Here is a 25,685-nt window from a genome sequence, read left to right as displayed (position 1 = left end):
TCATTTTTTTGTTGATGTCAAGATTTCTGTATTTGCTTATACAGAAGAATATTATTAATATATCATAACACTATCCTAAGCAGTAGACTATGGGTCGCCTATGAATGATTTCTAATAAAAAAATAATTAGTAAGTGTACTATATAGGCATTCAGAATGCAGTGAAAGGAAAAAGAAAAGTCAAACAGTGAGAATTCATAAGAATAATTCTCTTTGGCCTCCAAGCTCAGATCTGAGTCCAGAACCACACCTAAGTTGTGAACTGAAATTTTAAGGGAAACGTAATCTCATCAAGCCTTCCAACTGACCAGGAGTATCTCTGTCTTGTCTGGATGAAATTTCAATTGTTTCACTTTCATCTAGTTCATTATCAATAGCAGAAAGTAATTTACTACAGAAACAGTTTTCCTTGACTTGGATGTAAAGGAGATATAGAGTTGGAAGTCTTGGAGCATACTGATGATACCAGATCCCAAAGCACCAGACAAGCTTTCCTTGTGTTTTCATGTAGATGTTAAGCAATATGGGGGTAGAACTGAGCTCTAGGGCAGTAGTTTTCAACCCGTGGGTCCCCAGTTGTTATGGCCTTCAACTCCTAGAAATCCTAACAGCTGGTAAACTGGCTGGGATTTCTGGGAGTTGTAGGCCAAAACACCTGGGGACCCACAGGTTGAGAACCACTGCTCTAAGGGAAGCAGAGGACAGTATCTGTCGCACACCAAGGCTGGAAGCACACCTTTGAACCCACAAACACTCCAAAGTTCTTTAGCAAATAAACAGTTTATTGAATAAATGCAAGCAGTATCGAAAAAGGTGAAAAAGGCAAGTAAAAGATTATGTAAGAAAGTCTAAAAACAATCCAATCCAGCAGGTAAGCAAATATAATCCATCAAAGAGAACAGAATTGATACTTAATTCCACAGCAAAATCCACGAATGCACAGTCCTTAAAACCCACAGAGGAAAATAGCCGAAGTCTCTTGAAAAGCCAGGAAACAAGATTGCACAGATCCAAAATCCACAGAAGAATTACACAGGAAAACATTCATCGACAGCAACTTGAACATGAGTCTTGAGCAGAGAGTTCCATGAATCTTGGCATGGCATACATACAAGATTTGACCGGCAACCGACGTTATGCTCACTGAAGGCAATGCTGTGAAAGCCCTATATTTATTCAAAAAAATACATACACAAAATGCATTCCGATTCCCTTGAGAACTCTCCTTCAAATTCCTCTTTTCCCTTATCCTGACAGACCTTCTGACTCCCCCTTGCAGGTGGCGATCTTGACAGATTTGACCCCTTCTATCAAAGGTTGACACGTTCCTTTCACTTTCCTTATCTAGAAACCCAAGCTGGTTCCTATCAGACTGTCTGGAAACCATTCTGTCTTGAGAACTAACAATCCTAGAATCTTCCAACTCCCTTTTCTCTGCAGTTTCTTCTGTGCCCTCTTCTTCACTCACAATCCCCTGAGAATCTAGATTAAAATCCAACATGGAAATCCCTGCTCTGAAGGAAATTGAACATAACCATAATCTTCATCTTGAGGCACTGCAGCACTGAGAATTGAGCCAGGACCACTTTCCCTTTGTAATTCTTTGTATAGGTCACCACCAAGGCACCAGAGCTATCTCTGTCCATAGCCAAGCCTGAAGTCAAATTGAAATGAATCTAGATAATTCATTTCAACCAGGAAAACGTGCAACTGTGAGGCCACCATACCTTGAAATACGTGGCTCAAAAGAAGGATATTTGAGATTAGTTGATCATTCTCTAATTTGGTGGGGTGTAGGGAGGATTTTTCGTAATAATGGCCTCACTGCAGACTCTTTTAGCTGGAAACTTGCCTTGCTGTAGCGAAGTACTCACTATTCCCCTTACCCAATCCACCAGTCTCCTCAGACTGCTTTCAGCAGCCAGGAAGGATATGAGTCCAGTATACATATTCTAGCTCCCATCTCTCCAAGGGTCCTGTCCACATCTTCAGGTTGCATTGGTCAAGCAGAGGTCAAGCTTGCATTCATGAGACCTGTGTCACCTACAGCATCCATGCCAGAGCAGATCCAGGCAATTTTATTTGTGCGCTGCAAATTCGTCACAATGGGCTGCTGAGTGGTTTATAAAGTACTCTTGTGGGGCAAAGTGTAAAAGGCTCTCTCAAAACAGCTCCACTGGATAACACTGTGTTCAGTGAAGAAAGATTTCTTTGCTGCCACTATTGCCATAGTATAGGCTTTCCAATGAGCTCTAGCCCATGTTTGGTTAGAGTCCGAATATCCTATCAAAGCTTTGGTGATCTCCTTTATTCTTTGGTGTCTTGAATGCTTCAATCATTGAAACTCATAGACTCCTTTGTTAACTGAAGATTTTTTTAAAAAAATAAGAAGGCACTGTTTGGTGTCAGGACTGATGATACTCCATCCCCACAAAAGTGTGTGTGTTAGAGAGAGCACGCACACTGGCACAAAGGCAAATTTGGCTGAACAGGGTTGTTTTCCTGTTAGTCTTTTTTCTTAAAACAAATAGAATTTTTTAAATCACAATGTTTTGAAATCCTGCAACAGGGCTCTAAGTATTATCTCAGATCACCTACCTATACCTACATCTCAGAATCACACTTCAGCTCCATATTTAAGAGCATAATTTGGGTCTCCTTGGTTACAAAAAACTGGGTGCTTACCATTACTCACATGAGTAATGCAAATTAAATTCTTTATTCTTTTCTTTTTTTTTTTTGCTATGGGTAATTTCACACTCTCTTCCTAAGAGGGAGAAGTTCACTTGCTGTTCACTTGTGTTGTCCATCACAGATGGGCAATAGCACCAGTATCCACTGTGCAAAGATTTCTGACCTTATTAAGAGTATTTTGGTCTCCAGAAAAGCTGGGACCTTTCAATCTATTCATATTTTTAAATAAAAAAATTAATAAAAATCCATGAATTCCAGGTGATTGTTATTTTAAACATCATTCCACTTTTCCATGTTGAGACATGTTGTTCTTTAACCAAGTTGAAGGATTCTTGTTTTTAATATTTCCATTTCTGGTTGCTGGATAAAACATCTTTCTTTATTGTTAGTCATAACTTGTAAATATCTTGAACAGACTTATTTTATCATGAACATATGCTAAAAGCTTTGAATGTTTATGAACTTATGTGGAAGGAGTAAATAATTGCCATATTCATAAGAAATTTTATTGGCTTCAGAATGGAACTTAACTTATGCAGAATAAGGAAGAAAGTGTAAAGTAGAGAATCTTAAGTGTAGCGGGATCCCTCTTCTCATATATTAGCATACATGATGAATTTGTATGCATGTGCACCCAGGGCATATTTTGAAATAGAACCCCCCCCCCTCTCTCTGTGTGTGCTATGCCATATCCATGTTAATGCACATACACACTAAATAAACTGGATGAATATGGTAATTTTACTTGCACATTTGTTCTAACTACAGAGTATGTAGAAACAGGAAACGCTGCCGTTCCAGATGAACCTGTACAAGAATGTCCAGTGACAGATCACCAGGATCACCAGACTTGTGTTATATTTCCAGAGGTTTCTCCAACACAAACAACTAAAAGTAAATATTCTACCATCCATAAATTGTTGCATATTGAAACGTGTTAACAATATAATGAAAAGCCTAGTTATTGTGATATTTTACTTCTTCCCTACACTAATCTGTCTACAGCAACCATGGAGGTCCTTGCTTATTTGTAACAGTGAAGTATGTGAATGAGTAATACATTTTAAAATGTTTTATTAAAAAAATGTTAGTAAGATGTTGCAGTAGTTGTTGAAGATCATGCCTTATCAATCTTATCAGCAATTTCCTCAGTTGTGGAAAATAAGAATGTTGTTTCCATCTCATCTTTAAAAACATTGGCAAAATATTCAGAACTGTTTGGCAAAGGTGGCTGATGGTACTATCAAACATATGCAGTCAAGGCTGGATTATCAGTGGTTCAGTTGGTACAGTTGATCCAGGCCCTTAACTGGCTAGAGGTCCAGTACTGAACAAAATGGTATAGTTTCTTTCTCAGTTATTGTCTTAATCTCCTGATGCTTCTGTTGTCATGAACATTATTTTGTCAGTTAAGTAAAAAAATTCATGGAATCAGCTCAGTGAATTTACTGGGCTAAAATAGGTTTATGTATGATGATATAAGCACATACTGCATAGTGTGCCTTGCAATTAAGTCATTTTTATTCATATTTAATTTCTAGGCCAACACTCTTAGAATATTTCACACATGTGCACAAAGGAGGAGGGCTGTTTTTGGAACTGCTTCAGGGCTCCAGCTTTGTTTACCGTATGTGTTTCCATCAGCACTAAACAATGTATCCTGTCAGCACAAAGGATTGAAGTTTTGAGATTTCAGTACTCATCTGAATGTGGTTAATCATATTCAATATTCAGACATTGCCAGTAGACTGTCTGCTGTTTTGAAAACAGCAACAGCAGTTATACTTAACACTCTTTACCTACTGAGCCTGCAGTGTTGTTCTGGCAGGGATGCTGCAAGCTGACATTAAGAAAAAATCCCTCTTAGTTGTTGATCAAGTGATTAAAGCACAAGTCTTCAGTTGGAGTGGTGAAAAAAGCTAATTGCCTTCCTCGGCCCAGGACTCCTTCATGATAGAAAATGTGTAAATAGTAACGTTGCCAAATTTCTAAAATAGCAATAAAGGAAAATCAAAATTTTGAAACTTCATTACCCATCTCTTCCTTCTGTGTGGTTAATCACATTCAAAATTCAGACATTTCCAGTAGAAATTTTGATTCCCAGAGAGTCTAAACCTGACCACATAAATGGTCAGTCCTTGACAATGAAACTGCAAAGAATTCTTCCACGCCACAATCACCACCTTCCCATTCTGTACAGAAAACAAGGTCCAGAGTGTGCCTAGCAGCATGAGTAGAACCAGGCACAACTTGGGGCAGAAATATGGTTATGAATGTCATGACATCCTGAGCCATGCCTGATAGGGAAGCTGCAGCATGGATGTTGAAGTTTCCCAGCACTGTTAGCCACTGAAACTCCCAACACCAATTCAAGAGCACCCTGGCTAGCTCAGGAAGGGAGACTATTGAGTAGCAGGGTACATCAACACAACCCCCTTTCTACCCATCTTTAGGTAAATACTCTTGAACCCTGTAAACTGTGAGATTATATAACAGAATTACTACAAAATATTGGTACAGCTTATGGGAAGATAATAAGTTTGGGGATTTGTATTTTATAGAACTCTGAAATCCAATTGTTCAGTTCTCTTTTGGTCCACGGCATAGTGGTACTCATGATCTTAGGTATGGAAATCAACATGAAATATAGTGTCTACTAATTTTATTTATTTACTGTATTCCACCCCCAGCTCAACCCTGAAGGGAACTTAATTCACAAGTAAAACCATCACAGGCAGCCATGTATGGAGTTCCAAAATTAGGAAAAGAGAAGGTTAATTGTGATTAACTGAATTAATTTAATTGTGGGTTTCTGTGGAATTAATTCCCAGAATGCACACTGTAAGTAGATCTAAAGTGTAGTATTTATATCAGAAATAATCACTGAGCAGTTTCTATATTTCTTCTCAAAACGGCTGCCACCTATGACAGAATATGGCTCAGATTCCTGTATGGAATTTGTATTCCCTACCAATGGCATAATAGGTGCTGTCTTTTTTGGTACATTTTGCAGGGATAAATATAGGTGTCTCAAGTGCAAGGACTAGGTTAGGTAAAAGGGGAGAAATGCTAGATTCCAGTTTTTAAATCATCTCTAGGATTGAATGGCAATTAGCAAAAATATTTGCATTTTTTTGGAATTACTTTCCTTGGTCTACTATTCCAAGTAATTTTATTTTGCTGTTTCCTAAGGTGAAGTTGTGACTGGGGAGTTATCAAAACTATTGAATGAAATCAAACTTTGCCAAGAAAAGGATTATTCTTTGGAAGAGCTGTGCCATACGGTATCAGACCACTATCTTGATAACGTTAGCAAAGCATCAGAAGAAGAACCTGTGATGAATGGAAGCCAAGCCAAATCTACTGTAGTAAGTGAAATTACTTAGCATGTGGCTGTTAAGAAAATCATTGAAAAATATGATCTGGTAATCACAACTAATTTAAATTCATTTCATTTCAATGGAGCCAATGTGGTGTAGTGGTCTGAGGGCTGCACCTAGGAATCTTAAAGTTCAAATCCCCAGGGGTTGTTGAAATGTGCTGAGTGATCTTGGGCAAGTCATACCCTTTTCATCTTCAGAATGAGGCAATAATAAACCTTGCCCAACAAATCTTGCAACAAAACAGTGTGATAAGTTCGCCTTATAGTCACCATAAGTCAGAAATGTGCCTTGAAGGTATGTATGATTAGCAACATAGGAAGAAAAATGGATTTTACTTGTAAAATGAAGCATTTATTAAAGTACACTTCAGGGGGTTTAAAGTAGCAAAATCATGTCATCCTCTCAGGGGTAATGAATGTCTTACTATAGTTCTATAGTAGTTCCTTGACTCTGTAGAAAAAGGCAGTAGTTGCATCATTAGATAGAAATAATTATCATAGAATGAAAAAAATTGAAGTTGAGCCCACCTTCTAGATCTCTTCTGCTTTCTAGATTCACATCTTCTGTCCACATCCAGAAGCAACTGTTTGAGGGTGATCAGAGGCCTTCACATTTCAGTGAGCTTTGGTGGAAGACACACTTCCAATTTCAGGCATTTGTTGAGAACAATTGCAGGCATTTGTTGAGTAACACGTGACTTTATATAGGAGGAGAAGGAGAAATTCAACTCTGTTGTGCTGAAGTTTAAAGAAGTTTGGGAAGGCATAAAATATTGAATTCCCAAACTCCTTGAGGTTGCGAGACTAAGGATGCACATATGTGTTCACAGTTGTGTGTATGGGGATTGGGGGGGGGGGGGGGGGAGAGATGATAAAGAGGTAGCTACTATTATGTGAGACAGCTTGTTAATACTATTTAATGTAAGTAGATGTTCTCACAAATTTACTAAGGAGATTTAAAAAATCAAATCAATTAATAAAAAAGCTCATCTCTAATCATTTTTGGAGATACCTTGATTAGTTATTTAAGGATATATAACAGTAAATGAGAGGGAGCATAGTGATTTGAGTGTTGGACCAGGACACTGGGAGGCCAGGATTCAAATTCCCACTTGACTGTGGAAACCCACCAGATGACTATGGGCAAATTGTATCCTCTTACCCTCAGAAGAAGGCAAGCTTAAACCCCCTACGAACTAGTTTTGCCAAGGAAACCCAATCGAAGGTTCACTTTAGGATCTCTTATCAATCAGAAATGCAAGGAGGCACATAACAACAAGACAAATAATTGATAGCAAGTAATATGTACATTTACTTAAAAATTCTAACAGAAAAGGAACAAGAAATATTTTTCTGGAGCAAGCAATATACATCTCAGAATATTTCAAATAATGTCCAATATTTGAAGGTCCCACAACATGGTTGCAAATCTGATTATGTTATTTGCTTATTTATGATGAGGGTTTATTTCCATTTTTAAATTATATTTCACAATTGGGACCTTTTGCTAATGTTCTCCAAAATGTTTTTAACACAAAATACTTTTTGTGAAAAAAAATACCTTTTTGTGAAAAAAAAAGTTTGTACAAAATGCAATATTTTTTGCAAAAGTTCCTTTAGAATTGTTTCTTTTTTAAAAGTACTAAAATGTAAAAAAATCTCTATTGTTTTTTCCTCAAAATAATGTCTCAATATATATGCCCCAGGTGGCGCAGTGGGTTAAAGCACTGAGCTGCTGAGCTTGTTGATCGAAAGGTCGCAGGTTCGATTCCGGGGAGTGGCATGAGCTTCCGCTGTCAGCCCTAGATTGTGCCAACCCAGCAGTTCGAAAACATGCAAATGTGAGTAGGTCAATAGGTACCGCTCCAGCGGGAAGTTAACGGCGCTCCATGCAGTCATGCCGGCCACATGACCTTGGAGGTGTCTACGGACAACGCTGGCTCTTCGGCTTAGAAATGGAGATGAACACCACACCCCAGAGTCAGACATGACTGGACTTAATGTCAGGGGACTACCTTTACCTTTTTTTATATCCAGACAGTTTTATGAATGGAAGAAAAGAAAACCTGAGAATATTATTTCTGTTGTTACTTCACAAACCAAATATAGTGAGTTTGTGTTGAGATACTTGTATACCTTCTACCCAGCTATAATGAAGATACAATTTGAAAACGTATTTTTTGTAAATATCTTTGTTGACTCAAAATAAGGGAAGCAACTAAAATAATACAATGCAAATCTCTCACACTAGAAAAAATGATATCATCCCAGAATCCAGTTTTTCAAATAATTTCCTTTGTAGCATCTTGTGAATGTAACCAATCCCTAATACTGACCTTGTGTTGATTAACATGAGAAGAAAAATAAGTCATTTGTCTGAGATGAAGGCAGAACACAGCCTTGAATACCCCTTTCTGTATGCAGCCTACATATATTTCTTACAAGGGAATTAAAATATTCTTGTAATGACAAATGTCTCAAAATTCTCATTTGACAAGCAATTTCTTTGTTATGGTGTATCAGCAGAATGCTTAGCCAGTTGTTGTTTTTTCTTTCTGACTTCACTATCTCTTTTCCAATAGATGGCAGTCTGGTTCAATAATTTGAAAAGTAGCACCAGCCATTTTATAAAAATGTCTTTTAAATGTATATGTTTTCTCTGCTAGAATTAGTATTAAAATGTTGAAAAAGTAACGTATTTCCTAATTTTGAAAAGAACTTGTTTGGCTAATATTAAACAATATGCAATACACATGCTGGAAATAAAAATTACATATTGAGAGATTAAGAAATCCAAAGGAAACAAGAAAGAAGATACTGGCACAGATGTCATAGTGAGTAAAGAGTTTTTCAGGGAAACTACAATCCTATCTTGGGAGGGGCCAATTGTGGAGCCATAGAGAGTGGTGTATGTATTGGCAGAAAAAGTCTCTTGGTTCTTGAATAATTCTGCAAAAGAGGGGATTTCAGCAGATGTGACTTATCTTGTGAAAGAGTAACAAGCAAAACTTGAAAAAATTCCCTTTTCTTGGAGTGGATGGTCCTTATGGTCTCTTCCAACTCTATGATTCTATTCAACCATTAAATATGCAGGAGCCCTCTCCAGTTTCAATCTGGCAACATTATTTAGGAGCCCAAAGAGCCAAGGATTGGATTTATATATAAGCTTGGAGGTGAGGGACTGTAATGAACATAACATTATGCTTAATTATTTTTATATAGACTTTCTTTGTATATTTAATGTGTCTAGATCCTCTGTGATTGACTACAGTAATAAACAGAAGTATTAGACACAATTAAACTTGCTTTCTCTGTATATTTAGTGTGTCCTGATTCTCCAAGATTTACTGTAGTAAACAGAAGTGTTAGACACAATTAAACTTCTAGCAGCCCTGTTTGCTCACCTAGAACCTGTTTCAAACAGAGATTCTAGGCTTCAAAATTGATTTTTGATGTGAAAACATGACACTATCCTGTTGCTGGGAGTTTTTTTCAGAGATCCTTTATCTTCTCTGCTGCCTAGTGAATGCTACCTCTGTAGTTCATTGGGAGCCAGCAATTAACTAAATGTATCTCCTACCTTGCTGACCTATTTTCACTGAGCAAATGTAGCATTCTCTTTGTGTGTGTGCTTGACACCCCCCCTCCCACACACACACAACAAATACCCCATTACAAAAGACAAAATTAGGTTGACACTTCATCTCCTATGTGATATTATAATTTTCCAATGAAAATGTGTTGTATGTAATTAAGAATAATCTCCCACATCAAATAATATTATTTTCAAACATGTCCCCTCCACTCCTGCCCAAACATTTAGCAAAACAGTTATTCATGAAGACAGCTCTTTCCTTTTCTGTCTGAACCCTTGACTCGACAGCACAATAGAATTAAACACATGTTTCTATTCACCTTTTCTACGGGGTGGGGGGGGGGTGATGACATACCACATGCTTTCTTTTCTTTCACTGGTTGAGAACTGGGGACAGGGGAAATCCAGCTGCAGAGTACAGATGCAACAGGAGAACTCTTCCAGGTAGGAATCAGAAGTCAAAATACAACAGCTGCTGCAGTTTACCAGTTATTTTATGCCAAAGTACACCTATTCAACCAACTCATCCACCAGCTGTAGACCCCTGTTGACCTTGTTAATGCCAAGTTTGTCAATTCTGTAAAAATCCACTGGCCAGGCCTGTCACTATTTCTTCCATGGTTTCACCCATGAAGACCTTTGTGTGTCTTTGTGAGAGTGGAAGTGTAATGTGCCTATGTATCTTTGTGTTTGCCTGCTTTGAATGTGATTTTCCTGCTTCTTTCCTGCTTCTTGCCAGGGGTTTGGACTGAATGGCCCACAAGGTCTCTTCTGATTCTATGATTGTACTTCCACAGAGGAAAGACAATAAACTGGTGGCCCTCTCCAGACCAGCCATTAAATAAAGAGAGAGGCAGGAATGGATGACTGGGGATGAGAGTCAGTCTGAGTTTGATGGTGGGATATTTTTGGGATGGGTGGGAAGGCCAATCTTACATATTTGGGTTTGGCATGTGGAAAAACCAGACATTGTAGATTGCTTTTCCAATAATCCCATAATGAATATTCTCAGTAAGTGTAACCAAGGTTGGCACTGTAACATCTGTGACATCATAAAGGCATGATACCTATTATTAGTATATATTAAAATTGTTCTCGTTGCTGCTGAAGCTGTGTACATTGCAGTTGGTAAGTTTAACTGGGCAGCTCTTTGACTTTAATGCTTTATTAAAATTACTTTTGTCTATTAATTTTCAGTATTCTCTTTTCAATTTTTTATTAAAGTTAATCCTGCATATAGTTAATTTTAATGCTATTATTTTCTGCCAGCCCTCAGCAGTAACTATTCCAGAAGCTCATGTTGATTAGCCTGTGGCTTTAGAGAGTGATTATGCATTAATTCTGCACTATATAATCAATGCAAACTAACAGAGAGTTCAGCTAGCTATAGCAACCACTGTTTAATCCATCATCTGATAAAATGCTTCCCATGTTATCCAAAGGAAGCTTTTTTTAATGCATATAATTTAAAAATATATATATAATTGGGATACCACTGGTAGAAGGAACAAGTATTATACACATGTAGGAACACACATTCATAACACTGAAGTCAAGGACCCCCACTCTATTGGAGCATGGAGAGATAACAGTAACTGTAATTATAAGCCCGGATCTTAGGCAATTGCCATCTTCAGGGGCATTATAATGTATAGTTGCAGCTACAAAAACCAGTGTTTCACGGATACAATTCCCAGCTGTGAAGATCAGTTTCACTTACTATGACTGGACATAGAGTATATTGTATTCATTATCTTTTTCAGACCTTGTCTCTTAGATGTACTTTTAATATAGTGAGTGGGGTTGAATGTGTCAGAAAGTCTGAGTATAATAATATCAGGATGATAAACTCTATGAGATGTCTCTTGTAGTAGGATTACACAATGCGGAATACTTAAAGTGGAAACACCAGATTAGGATGCAACCAGGAAGTAACATATGCATCAGGAGAACTGATAGTTCAGTGGACAAGATGGTAGAGAATCTTCAGAAGGGAAGCTCCTGGACAGGAGCAGTAGTCAGTATTGACACTGGTGAATACTCCCTTAAGAGACCACAGCAGCAGCACTTTAGCTAAGTCTTATTAGTACTGCAAAAACAGACTAAAATTAAAAGTGAGATGAATTCCAACTTGCCTAAAGAAGGCATTGAGGCTCATACTTAGAAAGGCATCCCAAACCCCTCCTTAATGGGCAACTATTTGTCAGTGTCCAACCTTCCCTTTTTGAGCAAGGTATTGGAGTATGTGGTGGCCTCCCCCAACTCATTTCAGGAGAATTATCTAGATCCATTGCGATGTGATTTCAGGCAAGGTTATGGGACAGAAATAACTTTGGTCACCTTAGTAGATGACCTACACTGAGAACACGGAGTTTGTCCCTTCTGATCCTCCTAGACCTCTCAGCGGCTATCTATCATGGTATCCTGCTGGGCCACCTTGCTGAGATAGGACTTGAAGGCACTGTTTGGAGTGGTTCCATTTTTTCCTGAAAAGGTGAACTCAGGGTGTTTCCAGACATAAAATAACCCACTTACCCTTAGTTTGGTGTCTCCAGCCCCAATCCAAACCTAGGGCTTTCCTTTGGGCGGTGGCTACATGGCATTCCAGATCAACTAAAGGTTGATTGGGATGCCATCCAACCCCTCCCCCCCAAATTTGGGCCCCAGAACCTACTGGTGCTTGTCAGCAGTACAGTCCTCTCCCTATGCTCCTGGAGTGAGAAAATGACAAATTAAAGGCCTGTCTGGAAGGGCCTCAGAAGGTGGTGCTGGAGGACTCCTGTTTGAACCCCTGGCCATTAACTTGTAGAGTATCTCAGGGCTCCATTTTGTCCCCCATGCTGTTCAACATATACATGAAACCTCTGGGAGAAGACACATGGAGTTTTAGACTGTGGTGCCATCTATATGCAGATTATCTCCAACTCTACTACTACTTTCCGCCTAAAGCCAGGGAAGCTGCCATAGTCTTAAACTAGTATCTGTCATGAGGGATTGATTGGATGAGAGCAAACACATTGAAACTTAATCCAGACAAAACAGAGGCACTCCTGGTCATTCAGAAGGCAGATCAGGGAATAGGGATCCAGGCCATTCTGGATGGGGTTACACTCCCCCTGAAACCAACTGTCTGCAATTTTGGTGTACTCCTGGGCTCAGTATTGAACCTGGAGGCCCAGGTTTCTATAGTGGCCAGGAGTGCCTTTGCACTATTAAAACTTGTGCACCAGCTGCACTCATTTCTTGAGACATCAAATCTGGTAGTGGTGGTACGTGCCTTAGTTACATCCCATTTGGATTACTGTAACACATTCTACATGGGCTGCCTCTGAAGAATTTTTGGAAACTTTAGCTGGTCCAGATTGCTAACTGGGCCTGGCTACAAGGAGCATACAACCCCCTGTTGCAACAGATCCACTGGCTATCAGTATGTTTCTGGGCATAATTTAAAGTCATGGTTATGACCTTTAAAGCCCTATATGGCTCACGTACAGGCTATGTGGCAGACTATATCGTCTGGTACAAACCTATGTGACCCCTGAGAGCCTCAGGAGAGCCCTTCTGTCAGTCCCACAACCATTGCAGATGCAGTTGGTGAGAACATGAGAGGAAGCCTTCTTGGTGGCTGCCCCTTGACTCTGCAACTCCCTGCCCAGGGAGACTAGAATGGCTCTCTCGCTGCTGTCCTTACAGCAGGAGGCTAATATTGTTTTATTCAAGAATAATGTTTTTAAGATTGAGCCAGAGGGCCCTGGGTTCCATGAAGTTTATTAGGTTTTAATGGTTTGATTAATTTTAACTATATGTTTTATGACTCCCATATTTAATTCTATTTTAATGTTTATGTGTTTTAGGTTTTAATTTATGCATAGTATGATTTTTAGTGTGAGCCACTTTGAGTCTATTGTATAATACTAATATTAATAATAACACCAAGCTGGAATATGTACACAGGAGGGCAACCAGGTTGAGCAAAGGTAGAGACTAAGATTTATGAGGAATGATTTAGGGAGCTGGGGATGTTGAACATGGAGAAGAGATGTCTAAGAATTAACATAATAGCTATCTCTGAAGGGATGTCAAATAGAAGATGGAGCAAGCTTGTTTTCTGCTGCTCTAGAAAAATACAAAATGAGTGGAATTAATTAGTAGAGATTTCATCTAAGCATTAGGCACAATATATTTACTATAAAAGCTGTTTGGAAGTAGAGTAGTTTGACTTTGATTATGTCAGGCCTTTCTTTCTCAAGAGATTTGAAAGAAAGGTTAAATGCCATCTTTCAAGGGTGCTTTAGTTTATTTCTGTATGGCAGACAGGTGTACTAAGCAGCCCTTGTAGTTCCTTCCAACTGTATGATTCTATGATCATTGTTATATTGATAACAAAGTACCCAGAGTTTAATATTCGTCCCAATAAAGGAAATGACAGCAATGAAAATGATTGAAATCCATGTAAAAGTTAAAACTGAGAAAAGAGAATTTAAAAGCCAAGGATTATTCACTTTTGAAAGGAGGAGGTTAAGAAGAGATATGATAGACATGGATAATACATGTAACTATGCTGCTAAAGCCATTTTGGCCACTCCTATTCATTCTGCTGTGTAATACCAGAATTCTTCGATGAATCTAAATTGAATACAAATCTAAAATGCTCAAAAAGAAAGTAATTCTTTCATTAATTGTAAAGTGCTCTTAATTCTCCTCACTATTATTGAATTAGTAATGTGAACTAAAAGGATGGCAGAAAAATGAATGGCTATCTTTTTTCAGTATGAAGCAGCAAAAAGATGTTCCATTTGATTTAAATTAACATTATACAATCAATCAGGTGCTTTGTTAGAATAGCAATGCAAAATATGATGCCATATAGGTCTATTTCTTTAATTTTTCCCAAATTGGCAGGGACAGTTCCAGATCATCTGCCATCCATCTTTATCAGCTGCTTTAAAAAAATACCCTGGTTTCTGGGTTGCTGTGAGCTTTTCAGGCTGTGTGGCCATGTTCCAGTAGTATTTTCTCCTGACATTTTGCTTGCATCTATGACAGGCATCCTCAGAAGTTTGGATAAAGGTCTGTCCCTTTCACTTCCTCCCTTTGTTCTGAACTCAGTTTGATTTTTGTAAGATGAATTCAAGGAGCAAAAGTAGTATGCATTCAATAGTTTTCCAGTAGTGGGAAGAGGGGATCAGAGGAAGGGGCAGAATCCTGTCCTACCTAGTAGCTTCTCATAGCCTATGTATTTATTCTCATTGAAAACTTTGCCATGTTGGCTGTTGTGGTGTTGCTTGGCCCCACATGTCCCCTCCATGATATGTTGGAGGCTATATTTATTTAGCAGTAGATAGATGGGACTTTAATTAGATAGGATTCATTTCCAAGTGATTGTGTGTAGGGTCAGGGAATACGAAAACAAATCTGAGACCAAGTCAGTCTACATTTGGGCACTGTTCCATTATCTGGGCAGAGGCCACGAGATAGCACTACAGAGAGATGTATTGTCCCATTTATTGGGGTGGAGAGTAGGTTGAAGGAGGAAAACCATTACCCCATTTTCCTGGTATCTTCCCCCCCCCCCCCCAGTCCCTGTTGTGGAAACAACCCTCATTTATGATATGGGAAGGGAGGAGGTGGAATGAGCAGCGAAAATGGGGGAAATGGTTTTTGTCCTAAAACCCCTCCCCAAATAAATGGGACAATCCTTCACTCTCTAGCGCTACCTGGTGGCCTCCTCCTGGATAATGGAACAGTACCTATATGGGTTTATAACAGAAAAGGGAAAACAGTGTCAGCATTCAGAATGACATCTTTTAGAATACGAATACAGTATGCACTTATTCACATGTAAGAATATTCAATTTTGTTTGTTGAGCACACTGTTTATTTTGAGGGCGGTATTTCCTAAAACTGAATGGGTTTGTGTTATATAAACTTGTTCCAGTGCCTTCCAATTTAGTTCTTAGCTCAATAGCCTTCCAGATTTCAGAAATCATTAACCAGAGTCATTCCCTAAGGCTGTTTGAATGTCCTTATGTTTTTCGTTCTGAATCAGTTCAAATCAGTTTCAGAAAGCAAGCTAGCAATTCCTATTTCACAGTAAATAAATACTTATGTGTAATACACAGTGTGTTGGGACCTGTAAATTAAATATCATTAAATTTACAGGTCTGTTGAATTATTTTAACATTGATGTTTTGGGTAAATGTTTCATTTTTGGAAAAATAATGAGGTGGTTAAGGATTCCCACTCCATGGTTTGTGAGAAGAGCCACAGTCTCAGCTACCATATTTTGATTGTATATTTAAGCTGTCACTGATGCCTTGGAGTCAACAGCTGTTTCATATATATATGAAATAAAAGGAGCCACCAAACCTTCTCTAGCGAGATCCCTTTGAGGTCAACAGATACTAGGTGGAAAGGATAATATAGCCTCCAATATTTTACACACACATACACACACACACACACCAGTTTATGAAAGGGTGAACAACCTGAGTTTAAGGATGGAAATGCTGCTTATCTGATCCAGTGTTAAGTACAGGATTGTAAAGAAGAGTTGGGCATGAGTTCCTGAAATTGATAGCTACTGGGGAGAGGGGGAAGCAAATTAACCCACTATTCCCCAAATAAGAATTCTGGAATGGAGTGAAATGTTTCCTTCAGTTTTCAAATGTCTAGGTCTATAATAACTTAAACATTTCATTTAGCATTTAGAAATAGAATGTAGGCATCCAAAGAAAAGGGGCAAAGTTACCAAGATAAGTTGAACACTGCAAATAAGCACAAATGAGTTCTGGATGTGTACAGATTTCAGTGTAGCACTTTCTGCAATCCTAGAAATTTGGAAACTGAAGGAAAATTTGTGCAAGCGGGGAGGGGAGCATGAGATGATGTGAGTCTGGGAGAATTGATAATTTGTAAAATGAAGGGCAGTAGGAAAAAGAGAAGGTCACGCTAAAAGTAGACTCATTCAATCAAGAAGCTACAGCCCACAGTCTTTATGATCTGAGCAGAGCAGGACTAGTCGGGGTCACAGATTCATAGGATTATCATAAGACAATTTCAACTTGACAGCAAATAATAATGACACTGGACCTGATAATTATTTATATATTTCAGTCTTTCATGGTTTCTGTTTGTATTACAGCTTGGTACACATAAAGTCCTGAAACAGATAATTCCCTTGAATAGCAAACCCAAGTGCTTGAACACCAAGACTAGAGCCAAATGACCTTGCTCAGGAAGAATAGATGAACCAGAAATATAAACATTTTAAAAAATCAAATGGGATAAAAAGAGAACCTTTAGGAGACCAAGCATGCTTCTAGACTTTCAGAAATCACAGAAAATTATGTCAGTTGGAAAAGAAAACCATGAATTTAGTCTGCTTGAGCCCCTTACACTGACACTATCTTGGATGGCTGACCTCGAATATTTAATGAAAATACTCTTGCATAGGGATTATTTTTGGGGTTTTTTTCAGGTACATATATACTTAGGAAATATTCATGTTGCTGAAGATCACAAGATTTTCCCCCATATTCTTTATCATATTTAACTTTCTTCCTGTAACTTTATAACACATGTGTTGAAAATAATCAATAAAACAGTAAAGATTAGAAACAGCTTCTGTTCCTTTCTGAGGAGCATTTGCTTCATATATATTACAGGTAGTATATCTCAAATACTTTGTCAAAACTAAATATTTTCCATCTGTACTTCAACCATTTTCATATCTTGATCTGAAGTATTGTTCACCTTCCGCTTCTCCTTGTTGTCCTCGTTACTTCAATTCTCATATATCTATATATCTATATCTATATATCTAGATCTATATGGATGCAACTGACTCAGAATCATCACTATTCAGATTATAAAAAAACTTCCATGCATCAATGTTCTGTGGTTAGACAATCATTGGTTCCTATAGTAAGGGCTGTCTTTTTTCCACTTCTAATGTACTTCAGCTTCTTACAAAGTGTTATCATCACAAAATAATGCCATTGGAAATAATTAGTAAGTTTTTTAAAAAGCAGGAACAATTTAAAAAGTTACAGTTTGATAGCCTGAGCAAATCAATCTAAATAAATAGCTTTTTAAAGGCAATTTACAGCCAGACCCTCACAAAACTGGATGTAGTCAATTTGAATGGTTTGGCAATCTGATGAGAATCTGCAAGCAATCAAGTGCATTTAATACATGATTTGTGAAATACACACCAATTGCTTGGTCTCCATAAGCAGCTGAGTACAGCTCTGTTCTATAGAACCTGAAGTTTGCAATCCACATTCAGAGGCAAACCCATGGAAAAAGTCACCATAGAAATCCATTCTGACTGTAATTAGTGAAACAGATAATGTGCTTTATTTCTGCTTATTCACCCTCCAACTGTAGCTGTGGATAATTGCATAATGAGTGAGTAGTTTCTTCAGATTTTTTTCTCATTGAGATTTTTCCCCTCAGAGCCACTGGAGTAAGGGCAGCAAAAAGAAGGAATTGACTACACTTGGCAGTTAGCACTTTTCTCTAAAAAGTATGTATTTTAAAACCAAGAGGTGTTGGCAAGAAGTTGATAATATGGTGACTGCTGCCTACTCACTTATTATGCGACTCTTCTGTACTTTAATGCTAGTTCTCTGCTTCTGCATTAGATATTTTCTATACTATACTTCATCACATTTGCCACCTACATATCCACCTTTCCTTTCATTGTATAAAGCAAAGTGAGGAGTGTGTGTGGTGGTGGTGCTTAGGGTCTGAATTTTAGCTAATTTGGTCTTAAATGTTTTGTACAGTTCACTTTCAGTTTAACCAGAGCTCTCAAGTAACAGCAAAAAATTGATGAAATAATATTTTAAATAAAATTTAAAGTACATGTATAATACACTTTACTTCCTTACTTAGGTGATCCCTCGTAGCCCAAGGATGATAGTCCTCCAAGTGTCATGTCTTGGAGGTGGGTTCATAGGTGGCTGTGGAGCACTATTTTGGATATGCATGTTCTCCTGCATTGAGGACATCGGTTTCCAGGTGGAAGGCGGTCCCGGTCAGGGTTGGCTTGATGCATCTTCCTCTTGGCACGTTTCTCCCTTTTGCCCTCCATTCGTGCCTCTTTGAACTCTGCAGCACTGCTGGTCACAGCTGACCTCCAGTCAGAGCGCTCAAGGGCCAGGGCTTCCCAGTTCTTGGTGTCTATGCCACAGGTTTTTTAAGGTTGGCTTTAAGCCCATCTTTAAATCTCTTTTGCTCTCTACCAACATTACATTTCCCATCATTGAGTTGGGAATATAGTAACTGCTTTGGGAGACTGTGATTGGGCATTCAGACAATGTGGCCAGTTGAGCGGAGTTGATGGCGTAGGAGCATTGCTTCAGTGCTGGTGGTCTTCACTTCTTCCAGCACGCTGACATTTGTCTGCCTATAACACTGTGTAACACTGTGTTACAGTAAGTTAAGTTTGTCTTTATGTGCTTTTAATTATGGCATTTCAATATTAATATAAGTCAATACAGAGTTTATGGCATGATATAGTATGGCATATAGTGTAAGGCTTATTTTAAGAGTAACTCTCAAGCAACGAGAAATTAAATTTGGCATTTATCAATTCCAATGAGTGCTGGTTAATTGAGAGTTTGTGATATTTGAATTCTTATTTCTATGACTAGTATTCATAGACTATTTGGTGAAAGAACATCATAACTACAACTTTATATATTTAAGAAACTAGAGTTGTAAAGCTTATCTTTATTCCTTTTTGCTTAAACTTCATCTGAGAAGGATTGAAGATACATGCAGTAACAAAAACAAATGATAACATGCTACTTAAAGACAGATTCCTGATCTCCTCCCCTATTCCATCACACGTACAAAGTGATATCACAAGCCTGCCCCTTAGTGTACACACAATATCCTCCTCTGGACCACCACATTGCAGGATTGGGTGAGAAATAGCTACAGAGTGGTGACAGCTGGGGAGAGCAAAGGAAGGGCATCACTTTTCCATTTTATGTGATTGCACAATTCTTTGTGTGCAGAGCCATTGAAAGCAAGAGTTGGAATGGAGAAGAGAAAACAGCTGATGAGTATGTTACTATCAGATAGCATGCAGACAAGCAGCAGGAATATGCTGCTAGATAGCTCCCCCTCCCCAAAAGGGAGCGGAACTGTCAAGTGATGTGGTGCTCACTTGAAGTCTCAGCTGGTACCGGGTATGCTTACTTTGAAGTATGTCTTGAGAGAGAAAAATTGTGCGGTGATCAGAGTTCAGTAAATCTATTAACTCTAAAAACATTATTTCTTCTCTTAATAAGCTCACACAAGGGGTAGATTTACATGCAACATTATTGTAGTAGTTATAGTAGCTGCAGCAGTAGCTGCAATTCTTCCTCTTTACTTTCCAGTTGCCTCTTCTTACTGATTCTTAAGTCAGGATGTTGTAGAGATTATTCGTTGCCACTGGAGTGGGAATCATTTCACTGTCCATATGTTGTTGGACTTCAAATCCCAGCAGCCCTAGCCAACTGAGCTAATGATGAAGACTGCTGGGAACTACAGTCCAACAATGTCTGCAGAGTTGCACGATTCTCACTACCACTGTTACAGACCATGCTGATCTGGATGTGAACTTTGAGGCTTGGAAATGTAAGCAGTTCAAAAGACATATAAAGTATATAAAATATGATGGAGAATTCTCTATGTGTTGGAGAACATGTGTATGTTACCAAAAGCATATAGTAAGCTAAGTTTCAAGCAAAACATCAATACAGGTATAAACAAATATATGTAACATAAGCAATTCTACTTGACCAAGGATAAATTCATGGCAAGTGCTGTGCTGAGAGAAATGCCTAATGCAAGCAGTAGTTGAAGGCAATATGATGGAAGGTGTATATACCTGGTGTGTTTATGTCACTTCTAAGAATCTGTTTGGAGGAAAGAGAGAGAGAGAATATATATGTAATGTTCATTTGTGGGACTAACATAACTCAAAAACCACTGGGTGAATTGACACCAAATTTGGACACAATACATCTATCAGGCCAACGAGTGATTATCATTCATAAAACACTGAAAAACACAGTGGAAGAGACTTAAAAAGCAAAAAATTATATTACAACACATGCCCATACCTACATTGTTCCTCTGACATTAAGTCCAGTCATGTCTGACTCGGGGGGCGGGGGAGGTGTGGTCCATAGACACCTCCAAGGTCATGTGGCCGCACGACTGCATGGAGCATCGTTACCTTCCTGCTGGAGCAGTACCTATTGATCTACTCACATTTGCATGTTTTCGAATTGCTAGGTTGGCAGAAGCTGGGGCTAACAGCGGGAGCTCATGCCACTCCCCGGATTCGAACCTGCGACCTTTCGGTTAACAAGTTTAACAACTCAGCGGTTCAACCCACTGTGGGCTCCAGCATAACCACATGTGTATTTATGTGTAACCACATAAATACACACACACACACACATACACATATGGAATACACTAAATGTCTCTATTTTCATTGAACTGAATATGTCAGCAGATTAAGGTAGGAGAGATTCAAATCCATCTAAGAGACAGAAGCCAGACTGCTTAGCTGTCTGCACCATGTGAAGGATGTTATTAGAATAGTTGCAATATTTCCAGCAGGCAATTACTCAGGATGGATATCATAAAATCATAAAATTGCATATCATAAAATCATAAAGTTGGAAGTGACTACAAAGGCCATCCAGCCCAACTCCCTGCCATGCAGGAATACACAATAAAATCACTCATAACAGATGGCCAACTGGCCTCTAGAGAATAAAATTCCACTACATTCAAAGCAGCATATTTCATAGCTCTTATCTTCAGTAGTTCTCCCTGATTTTTTAGAGATCATATCTTTTCCTGCCATTTGAATCCATTGTCTTCAATATCAAATTCTTTCAAATATTTAAACATGGCTCTTATGTCCCAATGAGCGTTCTGTTCTCAAAGCTAAACATCCCCCACTCCATAACTATTCCTCATGGGGTATGGTTTCCAGAACCATACCCCTCATCTGTCCGTGTTCCAACTTGCCAATATCCTTCTTTCAGTCATGGTGTCCAAAACAGTTACACTTTCACCACTAACATATGATAGTACTAAACTAGATCAGGACTGTGCATGTTTGTGAATTTAAAAAGAGGTGCATGCTGTGTTAATTTAACATCACATAATTTAACTACTGTGTACCTGGCATAGTCTGTCTTTCAAAGTTTGATTGTAGCTGAAAGACAGACTCCTCACTCTTTCTAAGAAAGGGGTGCCTAATATGAAAACTGGAATTGATGACACTTCCCTTCTATGCTTTAGTTCGTCTTTGTTCTTCATTAAACAATGTTTTAAAACTGATTCTAGCTTTCCCCTTCCAAGGGGGACAAATAACAGCTCTTTGTATCCTAAGAATTCACTTCACTATATATAGCAGGAGTTATTTCACAGCAACTGAATCCAAGATCATAATAGAAACACTTGAGTTTGGATTGCATTATATCCTGCATTTCTGCTGTGGTATGAGCATATGGTGTATGCTTGTTAGCGGAATTTCGCCCATGTGGGTTAATGTGATCTTTTAAAGTCAGCACATAAAGTGCCATACGTAATGGGATGTGAATAGCATGAACGGAATTAAGATCATTTTTTAAAAACATGTAGCCATGAAACAGGACTGAGCAGCATCAAGACCAGAACCAGAGAGAGCTGACAATTTAACCTTCCAAATCCTGATGAAATCCTCATGTTCCTGTGTGCTTTCATATTTTTTCACCTAAGTCCAATAGTGTGGGTGGTGGTGGGAGAAAATTAAAATTTACTCTCCATTTCATGAAAATACAACATAGAAAAAATTGATAGCTTTATTGGCCAACCAAAATGCAGAAAATATATTTTGTATTTTATTGTTTTTTGTTGCATGGCCAACATAACTACCCTGAAATGTGTTTCCACTCTGTTAAATTTATAGGTTCTTAAAAAAAAAGACACACACATTAATTATCTTCATAATTAAGCATTGCTTTTAGTTTTATCAAAGGGAACAAAGCTTTCTAATCATGCTTCCAGGCATTATTCTGATACCTCAATGTGTCATGCTTAACCAATGCATGCTTAATATGTATAAATTAACTTTCCCTAGAGAACCTCTCTATGTCAACTATAAATAAAGCCACACATAGTTTGTTGGGTTCCTTCTTAACTTTTTAAATCAGAGTGACATCTTCAGTGATGATGAAGTTTGGCTGTCTAAAATACAGAATGCATTTTAACAACTGCCTGCAATTGAATTAGATAGGGTATCAATTTTTAATGCAGAAAATTACAGTTACTGTGAAAAAACCATTACAAATTAAAACTTTTAGCCTTCATCCACTCAACTGTGAATCAGCCCCTCTAAAATGGGTTATGTCTGAGAATATGGCACTCTTAATGCTTTGTATTTTAACAGAAGGGGTGAAGTAATATAACACATGCTAGTATTGTATTTATAATATTAGTTTTTCTAGTAATGTGTGTGTGTGCGTGCACACGCACGCGTGGAGTGATTGCTAAATGTGGAATGATTGACACTAGCTCCATATGTGCCTATAGATGTCAATTGGCTGAAATTATGAGGGGTTTATTATTTGGAACATTATGGTATGAGATGAAAAGGGAAAATAGGACTGGGTTGCTGGACAGAGAAGAAAAGAAAAGAGATTGTGTTATGAATTGAGTGATGATATAATAGCATTGTAGCTCTGTAACATAATACTAATGACAAGTTATAACCTTTAGCCAATTGTTTCTGTGCTGAAGAGTGCTGAGGAGTCAGATATAATTATATATTACCCCAGGACTGATCTGTATCCATAAATCATGTGCATTATTTGGGCACTTCAGTAAAGAATTTAGGAGTCTAAGATACCAATTGCTTTATATATTGGTAACATTGAGAACTGAATCTGTAGAAAGGCTCTGGTGGCCACATAATTCAAATAGAAGAGAATAAAGATATATTTGCTTTTCCTATCATTAAGCTTCTCTACACTAGTAAAAAACACCCTGAACCTACCCTAAATGGAAAACTGGCAGTCTCTATGAAGCACAGGTACTTCTGATGTGCATCCTGAGGGTTTGGGGCGTTTAAAATGTTTACACAGAGTCTGTCCCATTTTGAGCAAAATCAAGGGATACTTCAGAGTTTCCTGGAAACTTCACAGTATCTTATGGCTTTAGAGTAATCTGGACAGCCAGTTTGAGTTCAATTTGTTCCAATCTGCTATCAACACTGGACTCTGGAGCATATTTACACTAACCTTAACAGCCTGGTGTATATGCACCCATAGACTCTGGGTGCTTCCAGACAGTGCCAAGATCCTGGTTTAAAATGGGAGATAAAAAATCCCAGGACCTGATTGCAAGTCCCACACAGACCTGTTAGTCCCGGGATTGTGTCCCCCGTCATCCTCACAGATTTCCTCTGTATCATAACAAGATGGAGGGTGGACTGGGGACATCTGAAGGAAAGTGTTTTTTTTTAATTACTCCATTATGCACTGGACCTCATATGCACACATGCAAATATCTGAACATCTCTTTCCCCCAATTCCTAATGCAAACTCTGTTTAATATTGTAAACTGTGACAGAGAGTTCCAATTGCTCTCCGTTTGTCCTTCCTTTAAACCAGCCGTGTGTCTGTTTGACAGCCCAATCAGCTGATCAACTGTTCTGGGCTTTTTAAAAGCGGACCTGGAGCAGTCTTCATGGGGAGTGGGGGAGGAAATCATGTGTTTTGCATGACATACAGTCATGTGAATATGCACATTTTCTGGCCAAAATCAGGATATAAGGGGACCTTTTCCTCTGTTAATGCGAAGGAGCATGGATTTAGTGCTAGCGTTATTTAGTCACTCCCCCTTTTTTACCCATTAATTTCTGCATTTTAGGTACTGTGTAGAATGGCCCCCAGTTACTGAAAATAAATTATGGGAGCAACCCTGAACTGTTTGCTAGCATGCTGTTGCAATTCAGCCAGCTGATGATGATGAGAGGTTTAGGGGTGCAGGGCCTGATGGTTCTGTGGGTGCCCAGACAGAGGAGATGTTGGAGCAGGATGGTTCTCCAGTTGGGGGAATGGAGGGGTTTTTAGAGCAAGATGTTGTTCCTCTGTGTGAAAATGAAGCTTCTTTGAAAGCTGACAGGCAGGGAAAAGAGGATAACATGAGCTCATCCAAAGAAGCGGGCTTAGACAGAGAAACAAGGCTACTCCTGTGTGGGAACAAATCCATATGCAAGCAAAGCCATTGGAAAGAGAGGCAGAAACAAGCCTCTCAAGGTCAACAGAATGCTTTCTATTCTTGCAGCCCTTAATTTAGGGAGAAAGCTGTTAGGATTTTTAGACCAAGCAATGTTGTTAATGGAGTGAGAAACTCCTGCATTGTTCCTGGTTATGCTCTAGCTTAAGGTCAAAGATACCTAGTCAAGTTTTGCTATCTGTATTGTGGATTTACTTATGGATTCAAGCTCTTGTTTTGTTTCTTGTTTTCTTGATAAATCTTCAAGTTTTAACCTTTGTTTTGGAGATTTATCTTTTAGCCTATTGGGACTTACTTTTTATATATGTACATTAGGATTTTTACTCTACAATTTGCTTAAGGTGCCCTTGGGCCTTTCTTTTATGTGTTTTATCAATAAACTGTTTACTACCACATCTGTTTTTTTGGTGAGTACTTTGAGCAAGATGAACTCCTGCTGAGGTGCAACACATGCAACAAACCTATGTCATATTTTGGGCTCCTATGTGGGAAGCTTCTTTATTTCTCATGAAATTTGAAGGTTGGTCTCTGTCAGATAAATCAAGTACATGAAACAATATGACTTTGTCATTTGAATATATGTCGCTAAAAGCTATGGACAGGAATTTTCTCACATATCCGCACCCTTATCAGTTAGGTGTTTCAAAATACATATCCATGCCCTTATTAGTTAGGTGTTTTGAAAGTAACACATATTTTAATACTAAGG

General features: G+C 38.4%; 1 protein-coding gene across 4 annotated transcripts in view; it reads left to right on the top strand.

Moving 5' to 3' along the window:
- ANKS1B (ankyrin repeat and sterile alpha motif domain containing 1B) overlaps positions 1–25,685 on the top strand; it is a 396,936-nt gene that overhangs the window by 40,422 nt on the left and 330,829 nt on the right. For 3 of the 4 annotated variants that reach the window (XM_067469140.1, XM_067469138.1, XM_067469139.1), the window contains exon 1: positions 5,942–6,061. In XM_067469140.1, the coding sequence (XP_067325241.1) occupies positions 6,032–6,061 (30 nt within the window). In that variant the 5' untranslated portion in view covers positions 5,942–6,031. Of the gene's footprint in view, positions 1–3,461; positions 3,588–5,885; positions 6,062–25,685 lie in introns of those variants that run through there. The other variant, XM_060777255.2, reaches the window with a different exon arrangement.

This window comes from Anolis sagrei, chromosome 5 (assembly GCF_037176765.1).
Source record: "Anolis sagrei isolate rAnoSag1 chromosome 5, rAnoSag1.mat, whole genome shotgun sequence".
Lineage (NCBI taxonomy): Eukaryota > Metazoa > Chordata > Lepidosauria > Squamata > Dactyloidae > Anolis > Anolis sagrei.
Note: the sequence above shows the minus strand (reverse complement) of the source record. Positions and strands in the feature narration are given on the sequence as shown.